Below are 12,849 nucleotides of genomic sequence, written 5' to 3'. Positions count from 1 at the left end.
TCCTGCATAGCAGGTATTATGATTTATTGCTGCAAAAAATTCATTACAACAAAAATGCAGTTATTAAGTAGCAATGGAATAATTTTACAGTTGGGACTGTATTAAAGGGTCACAACATTAGGAAGGTTGAGAACCACTGCCCTTCACTGAGCCCCTCATTAGCAGGCTGTGTGGGCTTATGCTTGAACAGACAAGGAGTTAAAAGATACACAAGCATGTCCAACTGTGTGTACCCTACCAGTTTGATTCATCTCAATAAGGTATGTGCCTACCCTGTAGGAAATGGAATTACAAGAGAATTACAAGGAGCTCCCAGGGATAAGAGACCCAGATCTTTCAAATTCACAAATAAGGGGTTGCTTTCTCTAACAGCCCAGCCTGTCCCCAAAGAGCAAGCTGTTTTGATTCAAAAAGCAGGTGGCAGGTAGCCCCAGGTGTGCTGGGAGCAAGAGATCACCTTGTCTGCTGGGGAAGGAGGAGGTAGTGAAAACTGGGCACGAACCAGGACAACCCAGCCTCTTTGGTAGGAGCATATCTCAATTGGTGACGATCAGAATTTCTTTTCCTCCTTAATATTTGTGGAAACTTCCCAGACCATGCAAAGGGTTCTCAGGCCAGCCCACGTGAGAAAAGTTTACTGAACTTACTACCTCTGTGGTCCAGCCAGGGGAAGGGGGAAGGTACTTGGTACAATCGGATGGAGAAAAGCAGCATTCACAGAAATCTTACTGTCCATCTTGAGCCGTGCTGTGCTCGACAGAGCTTCCTCAACAGAAGAGACTATCAGATTTTTCCCAGTTCCAGCTAGGAGCAAAGGTTTGGTAGAGCCAGGGTTGTGTCATCTTCCTTGCTTGTGTGTCTGCCAGACTCAAAGCAGTAGGAGCCTGTTGTCCTTCCCTCAGCACCAGGAAGGGAAGCAAACCCAAGCCGGAAACACTTGTGTGGGAGGGAAAGGCTCTGCCTCATCTGTGGTAGCTTCTCCACCCCTTTCTATGGCTTTCTTGGCCCTGTGTGCTCTGGCTCCATCTTCCCTATGTAACCTTACTATAGAACAACACTTAACTATTAAATACAAAAACCAAGACTACCGTCTAGCTAGACTGCACACTGCCTTTGGTCACACTGTACCACCCACCTCGAGCATCCCCTGAGTGGGATTCTGTTGACTCCGTTGCCAAGCTCTGGGAAGGGCCTCCCCTTGTGGCAGGCAGCCTGTACCTAAGGCTTCCTACTCCTTCCATTCAAGATGCTTGCTTCTGGTGTCCCAGGCTTACCTGAGTAGGACTAAGCCATTCCATTCTGGTCTAAGGTCCCTAAACTGGCCTCTCTCCTGGCAGATCTCCAGCGCCATGGAGCATCTTCAGGAGGCCCTGACAATGTGCAGGGATGATGCCAATGCCCTCCACCTGCTAGCACTGCTCTTCTCTGCACAGAAGCATCACCAGCACGCCCTGGATGTCATCAATATGGCCATCACTGAGCATCCTGAAAATTTCAAGTAAGTCTCCTGGGGTCAGTGCTTTGTGGAGGGCTGGCTTGGCCACTGTATGACACGCCTCAGCTTGTCACATTGCCAGCCAGTACACAGAGTATAGTGTCCATTTTATAGACACTTTGTGGGCAGAGCGACAAGGAGGCAAAAGAAGGGCAAGGGGCTGTGGCATTCTGCAGAGGGTGCTTAGTGGGGACTCATGAACTGGTGGGGCTCCTGTGCCCCCACGGAAGCTGTGGATTATGTGTCTGCAGGTTAGCGTTTCCACCCAGCCCTCTAGTCCTGAGGGTACCACTTGGTAAAGTGTGTGACTTAATCATGACCCTGACACAGCCAGCCAAGGATGAAATCCTAAAGCTAGCTGGGCTGGTGGAGGGCAAAGGAACCATTCGAACTGCATTCTTTTCTGGAAGCTGGGGGAATAGTTATCTTCCTTCAGGGTGGCCCTGACCCTTCATACTTACTACACCAACCACATGCCCGGCTTCTTGGAGCAGAGTTCACACTGCACTAGGTCAGGGAGCAGCAGGTAGGGTAGGATTGGGTCTCTTTCCCCTACCCACTATAAAGTGACCTACTGTTATCAAACCAGGACAGTAGGGCTAGCCAAGGCAGAAGCCACAGCATGGCTCTGTGAAGAGACCTTGGGGGGAGGTCATGTTTGATGACCCCTGAGCCTCTTCCCTGTGTCTCCAGACTGTCTACTGTCTGTAATCTAACCCACCCCCAGCCCAATTCCTGACCCTGCCTGGTCCTCTCCACATACCCCACTCTCCTGCCCCAGTGGATCCCAGCTGTTCAAGAATGTAGAGCGTGTGTCCACTTTGATAGTCCATCCTAGTATTGGGGGATAGCATGGGTTCTGAGCCTTGCTCCACCCAGCATTAGAGAAATGGTCATTCGCTTCATAAACAGGGATTCTGAAATGCAGATCAACCAGATGTGAGCAACGGGAAACCCAGGTGTAATGCAGCAATACCAGGTGGTAGTTTTATTTTATTTATTTTTAATTTACACATGTGCAGTGGCACACGTGTGGATGTCAGAGTGTCCTCGAGGCCATCAGTTCTCTCCATCAGGTGAGTCCTGGAGATAGCACTCGTGTCTTCAGGCTTGGTGGCGAAAATGCCTTTACCTGCTCAATTATCTTCCCAACCCTGTGTTTTTATATTCAGTAGAAATCAGGCGAGAAGAGACCTCTGCTCTCCCCCAGTGGGACCTTGCTTTTTCTAGATTATCCTCACCTGCCTGTCAGGTCCTAACTCATTGCTGCTAGGTCTGTGTGCTAGTGTCTCCTCATGCTTGCACATACTTGTGTGCTTGTGTGTGTGTCTACTCTACTGATTGGACAAAGTGCGAAAAGAAACATTTAAGGAAAAAAGCTTAGAACTCTTGGGTGGGAAAGGAAGGAATGTTCTGCCCACCGTCAGGCCTGAGCAGAAACACTGAAGAACCAAGGTGCTTGGCCCCACAGCATTAAGTGTTCTTTGGCCTCAAGTCCTTTCCAAACAGATCTTCATGAAAACCCAGCTGTGAAGGGAGAAGAGCAAGCCTCACCTCCCATCCTGGCTCTCCCACTTTGCTGTCAGCATCTTCTCATGGCTTCAGCACAGAATGTTCTATGGACCCAGTGCACTCTCCCTGGCCTGCTCTGGGAGGCTGTTTCCCTTGCTGGAGGTCTGCTTGAACCCCAAGCTGTGTGAGGTGCACTAGGATCTACTTCTTTGCTTCTGGGACCACCCCGGGGAGATGCTTCCTCCCATTGGCTTCCCTCTCATGGTCTTGCTCAGGGGAATGGATTGGGCAGCCCCCCACTCCCTGTGATGAGTGAGCCCCACTGCTCTGCACAGCTGCACTCCCCAGGATGTGCCCTGTTCTCAGCAAGTGTCCTCACAGGCAGATGGAGAGGTTTGGTCGTAGAGCTTGATGCCTACCACTCCAACCCCACTTTTTCAGGAGGAGCTCCATGGGTGTACATGAGTGAGAACTTTTCTGTTTACAAGGAGATAGCTTTCAGCAGGTTCTTAAAGGGGCCAGGACCCCAGAGCCAAGTGGTGATGGCGGAAGTGGGTATTTGCCCTTGTGTATGCCGACTGTCCCCACTCCCTGGTGCTTTCTTCTTTTACTCCTTGTCCTCATGTTCTTATGAATCTGCCTGGAAAATTGTGTCTCTGCTTCCACAGGAAGAGCCTTAAGGGGGCAGCCTATGCCATGAGAACTGCTCACTGACAGAGACTGCACTGAGAGGCAGCAGGAGGTGTGAGACACCCCCCATCCCCTTACCCCCCACCCCCGCACAGTATTGTTCCCTGTTACTACAGAGTGTAGTTCTGCAGAGCTTAAGGGAATGATTGTAGTCTGCCCTGGGGAGAACTCCCCTCCCCCTTGGTTTGCTCAGTTAGTGGGGTCAGATGATGTGGAGAAGCCCCCAGACTTAAGCTCTGCTTTGATCTGAACTGGCCCTAAAAGGCTACAAAACTAACCAGATGGGAATTCATGGGATTCAGAACATCAACGTGTGAGAAAATAAATCTTTCTTATAGAAAAAAAAAATCTCACACACACGTGCCAGTTCCATCCTGTGAGCAGATCCCTTTGCAAATAAATTTAAAACTGTTCCCCACAGATGAAACCCTGCAGTACAGAAGCCCATGGATTAGCAGTAAATGTCATTGAGTCCATTATGGGTCAGGGATCACTGAAAAATGTCATTGCTTTTCGATTGACTGTGTGTCCTGCTTCTCCGGCTGCCCCTGTGCTAGGAGCAGGCCATGCGGGACTCCAGCTGTTTCTAGCAGTTAATTAAACCACCAGTCCAGTAAGTATTGGCCAGCAAAACAACACAAAGCAACCCACCTTGGCCTGACCATATCATCCCTAACAAAGTGTGTTCTCGGGCCTGTGATATGGGATGTCTCCCACCAAGTACCTTGAAGCAGGTATCCCGGTGGCCTAGCCTTCTGAAGGCTTTTTTTTTCTGCAAGGTAATCAGTTCACTGTCCCCCATGGAGGACAGACACCAGCAGGTCAGTGTAGGGGTAGCTGCTTTGCCTGCTACTGCTTGGGAGAGGCCTAGACAAAGGAGGAAGCTGACCGCTAAGCGAACCCCCATCTTAGGAGTTTACCCTAGAGTGAGAGCCAATCAGGTCACTGCCTTGAGTCTCTTCTATTACTTATCTGCCGCTCGCAGCAATGTGTTTCTCTTTAAGTAAAATAAATTTAAAACCCTGCCCTGCCTCTTCTGTTTCTCAAGTGTGTTGTGAGACACAGACTGAAGGTCATGGGTTGATGGACTGCTGTGTCCAAGGTCCCAGTGTGGAGGGAAGACCACAGAGTCCCGTTGACACCTGACCCTGACGGCACCAGGAGCTGAAGGAGGGGGATCCGGATGAGGCTGGGCTGTGAGTGACACAGGGGAGCGGTCACTTCCCACACGGGCCCCATCATGGCACGCAAGGCAGAACCCAGCCTCTGGGGGAGTCCAGCTTCTGAAAACCCTTCTTACTCGGGGATTACGAAGCCAAGTGGGGGGGGGATCTTGATGCCCATGCTGGAGGGTGACCTTTGGTTAGCACAGCTAAGGTTTAAAAAGGCAGAAACGTGATGAGGCAGAGCTTGATTCCTCCACCGGGACAGTGTGAACCTGGTACGGTGGGAACCAGATACCCCAGCAGCTTCCTGAACTCTTATGGACTTCCCATTAAGCCCTGGACACATGTACCAGGCGGCCAGGAGGCCCAAGGCAAGGCAGTACACAGGCTTCCTGTGGGGAATGTGAGAATTTTAGCAGGCCCAGAGTTGTCTTTGCTGGTCCTTCCCATGGAAGAGGTGGCTGGGAAGTGACCAGGAGGAACAGGGATATTGGGTGGGGAAAGATGGACCACCACAAGCACTGTAGGGAAATGGTTTTAGGTAACACATTCCTTCAACTTTAGTCAGGCCCTTGTAGTGAAGGTCACCATAGAAACCAAACAAAGTTACTAGGCCAAGGATGGGAGCTTTCCAATAACCAAGCTGTCAGCCATCTCCCCGCCCAATCCTGCAGCCTGCCAGGCTGACTCTGAGGACCCAGGGCCCTCAAGTGACATGGGAGTAAATGTGTTTTCTTCCTAATTCCACCAGGGTCAGGGCCACCTACCCACCCTTTATCTGACACAATAGGCATTCCTGAGAGCCCCTGCTGGCCCAGCCCCTAGTCCTAGGAGACTTGGGAAGTCCTGAGGGAATTATGTCAGAGCCCCAGAGGAGCTTGCCAGTGTAGGAACAATATGGCCCTCTCCACAAGTCACTGCTCGCCCCAGATAAACAAATGAACTGCTGCATCCATCTGCCCCAGGAAACCAGGGCTGTTTTGGAAAATGTTTGAGGTGATATAACTAGGTATTAGCTGGAGCCAGACTCTAGTTAGATCCAGTCAAGGCTGAAGCTGAGCCTCCAGGACATTTCTCCGAGCTACCTGCACCCCCCACACACACACACACACACACACACACACACACACACACACACACACACATATACACACCTATTTATCAGGTTGCATGTGACATATTTCTGGAGAGGCAGTCCACCAAGCAGAAGGGATCAGATTCCTGGAACTTCTGCCTTAAACCCAGTGTGTTTATTTGGTTGTTCTTATTAAGGACTTGTGGCACATCAAAAGGATGCTTAAAATACCAACACTCGAGGAGGGGGTTGGGATCAAAGGTATTAACACAAACATAGTTTATCACTCTGCTGGGTTCATTAAACATGCTTGGCTGCCACAGTGCGTGGGGACAGCAGCAGGACTCTCTGGCCATGAGACCGACAGAGGAAGTGCTAAGCCAGGCATAATCACTGGCACCCTCAGATCCTTCTCAAAGGTCAGCTCCTCCTTGGCTGAGCGGGGGTTGACATTCAGCATCTCTCCTCGGCTCTCCCATGAGCACCTCTGTGGTCTCCTTCTGTGTGACTTGAGAGGACCTATGACAGAGCCCTGTATTTTCGTTAACTGCTCTGCCCACAAGAGCCTGCCTCTTTAGTGGGAAGCCATCAGGGTTAGCACACTGGATGAAAACCATAGATGCAGAGACTGAGGCTCTATATACCAAGCCAGAACCTACCCTTGCCCTACCTAAGAGCTTCTTGGACAGTATACCTAAAATGGCAAGGCCCTTTGTTGTGTGAGTTGTGTTCAAGTCTGGAGAGGTTATCAGGGGGGTTGTTAAGTGATCTGTGGTAGGACTTTGGGAGGTTGGTGGGGTAGGGTCAGCGGCAGTTGGTACTGTACACAGATGGAAATAAAACGTTCAGGCACCTTGTGCCAGATCGGTAGGCTGGGACTCCTCACCAGGTGGAGCGAGGCCTTTGGAGGCCAGGAGTTACTACTCTCGGAAGCTGAGACTTTTGGGCTGTTGCTTTGTAAAGCTTCAAAGTCAGATCGAGTTAAATTTATTAAGAGGCAGAGGATCACTGTGAGCCTTCAAGGATTAGGGAACATGGGTCACAGTAATCCTCCATAGCAGGGAGAAATCATTAGCTTTAAGGTTAGGAACTGCTAAAGAGGAACCCTTGAGTGTTAACGATTAGTCTGAGGGAAAGTAATAAAACTAGGGGCAGCCCCTCCCCTCTCGGGGAGGCCATTCCCTATAAAAATCACACCCTCAAAGAGCATGGGCCTGAGTAATCAGCCCTTCAACCTCCTGGCTTTCCCAGAGCAGTGGGATTTGGAGGATCTCGGGAGCCCTGCATCTCTTAGCATGGCCCTGGCATCCTAGATGAGGCCTGGGCCTCCTTGCAAAAGCCTGGTGATTACAGACTGGGTGGGAACCTAGAGGAATTGGCTGGTGCTGTGTGGCGGAGGGAGGACAGCTCTCCTCCCTGTCTCCAAGCCCATCCTGTTATTCTTTCATGAAGTGGGGACCTCTGTACCTACTCCAGACATTTACCTTGCCTTTGAGCCCTCCTGGTTACCCTCCTGATCCTCTGGCTTCCAGATTCACTGATTCCCAGAGACACCTCTGTTCTCGGAGCGTTCACATTTCAGACTGGAGACTGGAGACTTGCTGCTGAGCTTCTCCCTGTGTTCTCTAAGTCTGAAGGCCTCTCTATGGCATAGACTGTAGCCTTTGCTCTGCCTACTGCATGAGTGGAGGGTGGAGGCTGGGTGTGAGGCTAGAGACCCTCAGATTGGCAGGATTCCTGGAGTGGAAGGAAGAGAAGGGGAGGGAACCTGGAGGATTCAGGCACCTCACAGCCCTGGTCCTGCCTAATTGTTTTGGTTTGACTTCTTATTGGTATTGTTTTTAATAAAACAAGATCTCATGTAGCCTAGGCTGGCCTTGAACTACTGATCCTCCTGCCTCTACCTCCTGAGTGCTTGGAGCATAGATTCACACTACCACACCCATCATGACTTGACCTTATAACTCTGATATGAAGAAGTTAATGGCAAAGTGAGGTGACATATCAAGCAAGATTAAATACCTGGTGAGGGGTGACTAGAACTGGTAGCTGGATACTGTGACCTGCTTGGAACCAGGGAGCATTGAATTCCTGCATTGATCTTATTCTCCTTCCAGCTGCCCTGGGAGTGATCAGATTTGCATTTTACAGATGAGGGCATGGATGGGGCTCCAAGTTCGTGTCTTACCCCAGACTCCATGGCTCCAAGCAGGGATGCCAGTGTCATCAAAGTCAGCTCAGCTCTCTGAGGCCAAGTTGGGGAAGCCAGGGAAGCCTTCCTGTGGATTCCACTGTGCTCAGGCTCTGGCCTGAGGAGTTAGACTTTACATTAGTGTGGCCCTCACTCAGGGAACACCCTGCTTCTCCACTCAATTATATGTTTTCTATAAAAATAGAACTCTTCATTAAAACAAACAGCTCAGAAGGCCATCAGCTAGAATTCCTAATTACTGTTCTTTAAAGAGATAATGTCTCTTTAAAACCCCTTCTGAACACCTGCCGACACCCTTCAAGGAGCCAGGGAGAACAAGAAAAGCCTCCCAGAACCTCCAGAGCACAGTGGGGACCAGTGGGGCCAGGAAGAATGGAGTGTCCCGGAAGTTTCCCTGAAGACTTGCTTCCTTGAAATTGTTCTGGCCCCTGGGGACGTCCAGAGGCTTTGAAGAATCCTTCCGATTCAACTACCTTCTTCTGTGCTGTGGCTCAGGCTGGTTTGTTGAGTATGAAGGAAAGCCACTGGAACATAAGGGCCTAACCAGCCTAGACAAACCTGGGCCTGGCAGGAAGCCAGGTCTGAGAATAATAGATAACAGTTCTCAAGGGGAACCATGTGCAGCCACTGGACAACCTCTGTTGCTCCATGGCCCGCTCTGCTTTGCAGCTGCACAGGCACATTTGGACAGGCCAGGGCTCTTGTAAAGAACACTTGTAGGGCTGGAAAAAAAAAATGTAGTACCTCACATCTCATTTGCCAGGAAGTGAGCCAGGGCCAGGGTGACTCCCTCATCTTGTTACATGAAGTAACAGTTAAGATGTGCGCCAGGGATCTAGAGTCTAGGGCATGCTCAAGAGAACTGAGCTCCTAGACAGTGGGCTTCTGTCTGCACCCTAGCTCCCTGCTAGGACCAGACACTTGAAAGAGGGTCATCACAACCAAGGAGGGTGTTTCCCACTTGTCACACGGCCTCCAGATCACTGGTCAGGCCTGATATTCAGGACAGCTGTGGTCTCGCTGGAGTTTCAGCTGCTGGTCATAGCTCATCAGGGTTTCAGCCTCATGGGGAGAGTATGTGAGTAGGTAATTTCCCTCCTATTTTACAGGTATGGAACCTGTGACACACTCAACAGAGGTGGGTCTTTGGTTCAAGTTTCTGTCGCCCAGGCCACTATTCATGGTGCAGTTTAAAGGCAAGAATGATTAAACTTGACCATCCCTCTCCTGGAATAGCTTTCGTCAGGGCCCAGTAGATTCTGATATTTCAGTCCTGCAGAAAAGTTTCAGTTATACTTTTTTTGCCTTTGACCCCAGAGATGAAGAACTCTTAACCCCCTAGTCAGAAAGAGCCAGACACCTGCACATCAACCCTAGAATGCACACAGTATACCTAGAGCACACGGCTCCTCCACAGAGCCTGTCCTGTGAGGTAAGACCTTGCTTGTGAGCAGTTTGGAATAAAATTGGTCAGTGTCTTGTCTGCTTGATGTTGTGAGTCCCTCCCACACTGCAGCTATAAGAAGTCAAGTGACCAGACTTCCTCGCTAAGCACGTATGCAGTGTACCAGTCCCAGAAAGTGGGGAAGCAAGGCACACTCCTGCTGAAGGGATGAATGAGCTGGTAAAACTTACTGGCCAGATGGGCATAAACTGCAGGACACAAAGATAAATGGTGAATTTCCCACCTACACTAGATCTGGCCACAGACTTTTTCCGGGAGTATCTGACTAGAAATAACTTCATATAAACTTATCTTCATTATTAAACTTTTAAGCAGGAGAGGCATGGCAGGTAATTAAGTGCCAGCTGAATGAATCCTTGGAATTTTTTTTTTTAAACAGTGAAGCTCAATTTTTTTTTATTTAATATTTTATTTACATTTAAGATGCCATCCCCTTTCCCCATTTCCCCTCCCTAGAAAACCCCTGTCCCATGCCCCCCCTTTCCTTTTTGCTTTTATACAATTTTTTAAAATGTTAATCAAAGGATTTATAAGTTTGGTAATGCTCAATCAGAAGCATAACACAATACCCAACCTAGATATAAAAACTATCTTTGACTGGTGGAGACCTGTGAACATCTGCCTCCATGCCCCCTCTCTCTTTCTCTCTCTCATCACCTAGCTTCTCCTCTCCTTCATCTTCTCTCCTTACTCCATCTCTTCCTCTCAGTACTCCTTCCCACTTAGCTCCTCCTACATATCACTCTTCCTGTTAAAGTAGAACTTTTCTCTCAAAATACAATTAGAGCATACTTACTCCTAATTGTACCAGTGAGGTACAAGATAGTCCTAATACCCAGTCCATCATTTTGTTGACTAACCAGAACCTCTGTCATCTCTTCTAACTAAAACACTTACTTTTGATCCTGACTTTCTTTTTTTTTTTTTTTTTTTTTTTTTTTTTTTTTTTTTTTTTTTTTTTTTTGGCTTTAGAGTGAATGTCAGCTGAAAACCATCTACTCAGATCTTTTCTCTCAAAGTAAATAGCCAGGATTGGTTATGAGACTATAGGTCTTCAACCCCATCAGAAATCCAGAATGACTGAGTTAACTGAAGTTATGGGAAGCACTAAGCATAGCTTCTAAAACTTAGCCCATTTATAGAGACCACTGAACACCTGAAAAGCTCCTATACTACCGAATGTTGGAGCATCAAATCTTCAGCCTTCTGGCCCAGAGTCATCTAACAGACCTTAGTGATGCAGGATTATTAAGGGCTGATTACTCTGTCTAGGCAGATATAATCAGTCGACTATTCTGCATGTGTGTCCTTTTCTGGACAGTAATTTGTCTGTAGATGGAAAGAGGCAATTCTTGCCTAGTGGCTATCACCACACAACTGGAGTAACTCCAAGGATGCTCAATTTCTTCTTAGAATCCACGACAGGAAGCTGTCAGGAGCAGACAGGTCTCTAATCAGAATGGACATTAATATATAAATATTTGTAGCATCAATTCTATGGACTTCTGACGTTTTGAAAACCAACTATCCATGTAAGGTAACCTGGACTGTTGTCTGTTCACTCCTCTCAGCTATTTCTAAATAAAATATGGAAAGCACCCTAACAATAAACTCAAAGCCATGAATTTGCTATAGTCCCTTAACTCATAGATTAACCGTCCCAAATCAGTTTAAAAAGTTAAAGAAGGACTGGGTCTAGGCCTTGTATTCCTAAATGTATTATACAGGCACAATGCCCATGAGAGTATCAATATTCCTCTCCCTTTTATATTAATAAGAAGCTCGTACCAATGAAAACCTTAAATTTGAAATCAAAGTAAATTTTATATCATTTAAGAAATTATAATTTCATCTTGATAATAATTATACAGATTTCTACCAATAGGTTATGGCTATGCAATAAGTCCTAGCTAATCCTCCCTGTTCCAACAAAACCACTACTTTCCCCTAGAAAGACAGACCATTATTAACCACATTAGCCCCCAAGCCCAGGGAATAGGGGCACTGACTCTTCTTTAACTTCTTCAAGCTGATTAAGGGCGTTGAGATATTAGAAGAGGGGTCGGGGGAAGAGTAAGTTGATAAGCCTCTGACACTGTGTCTTCACTGAATTCACAGATGGAATTCCAGGACATCGGAGGTTTGGGCAGGTCTGCTCAGTATGCTTGATGAGTAGATATACCAAGGCTGTGTATTCTGCAATATACAATTCTCAGAACAAGTTTTAGTATCAAGAAAGAAAAATTTTCCCCCCTAGGGGGCTGACGTTTTTTAAAGATGTTGATTCTAACAACTTTTCTTTTTTCCCCCCCCTTTTTAAAATTGGTTGTAATATTTACATTTCAGATTTTATCCCCTTATCTCACTTCCTCCCACCACCCAGAAACCTCCTATCCCATCCCCCTCCTCATGCTTCTATGAAGCAGTGACCACACCTACCCACACACACACTATCCTCTCCCCACCCTCACATTCCCCCCAACACACACACACACTGTGTTTATTTTTTTATGGGACCAAGAAACTCCTCTTCCACCTATGTCCGACAAGGCCATCCTCCCCTACATATACTGCTGGAGTCTTGAGTCCCTCCCTATGTGTTCCCTGGCTGGTGGTTTAGACCCTGGGGGGCTCTGGTTGTTTGGTATTGTTGCTTTCCTCCTGGGGTCACAAACCCTTTCTGCTCCTTCAGTCCTCTCTCTAAGTTCTCCATTGGGAAACCCCTGATCATATCAGTGGTTAATTGTGAGCATCGTCCTCTGAGTGTGTTAGTCTTTGGCAGACCTCTAAGGAGACAGCTATATCATGTTCCTCACATTATGCACTTCCAGCCATCCACAACAGTGTTTAGCTTAGGTGGCTGTACATGGGATGAATACCCAGGTAGAATGGTCTCCTGATGGCCCCTCCTTCAGTTTCTGTCCCATGTTTTGTTTCCATATTTGCTCCCTTGAGCATTTTTGTTACTCGTTCTAAATAGAACTGAGGCATCCCCTCTTGGTCTTCCTTCTTCATGAGCTTCATGTGGTCTGCGGGTTGAGTCTTCACTAATCCTAGCTTTTGGGCTAACATCCGCTTAATAGTGAGTAAATACCATGTGTGTTCTTTTGGGATTGGGTTAACTCATTCAAGATGATAATTTCTAGATCCATCCATTTACCTAAAAATTTCTCAAATTCAATATTTTTAATAGCTGAGTAATACTCCATTGTGTAGATGTACCACATTTTTTGT

The 12,849-nt window shown here is 47.8% G+C and overlaps 1 protein-coding gene across 1 annotated transcript in view; it reads left to right on the top strand.

The window, feature by feature from the left end:
- The window catches only part of Ttc7a (tetratricopeptide repeat domain 7A), a 102,491-nt gene that overhangs the window by 59,143 nt on the left and 30,499 nt on the right, over positions 1 to 12,849 (top strand). Inside the window, 1 exon segment of the mRNA XM_076942469.1 lies at positions 1,338 to 1,498. Within this exon segment, the coding sequence (XP_076798584.1) occupies positions 1,338 to 1,498 (161 nt within the window).

Source organism: Arvicanthis niloticus, chromosome 11 (assembly GCF_011762505.2).
Source record: "Arvicanthis niloticus isolate mArvNil1 chromosome 11, mArvNil1.pat.X, whole genome shotgun sequence".
Lineage (NCBI taxonomy): Eukaryota > Metazoa > Chordata > Mammalia > Rodentia > Muridae > Arvicanthis > Arvicanthis niloticus.
Note: the sequence above shows the minus strand (reverse complement) of the source record. Positions and strands in the feature narration are given on the sequence as shown.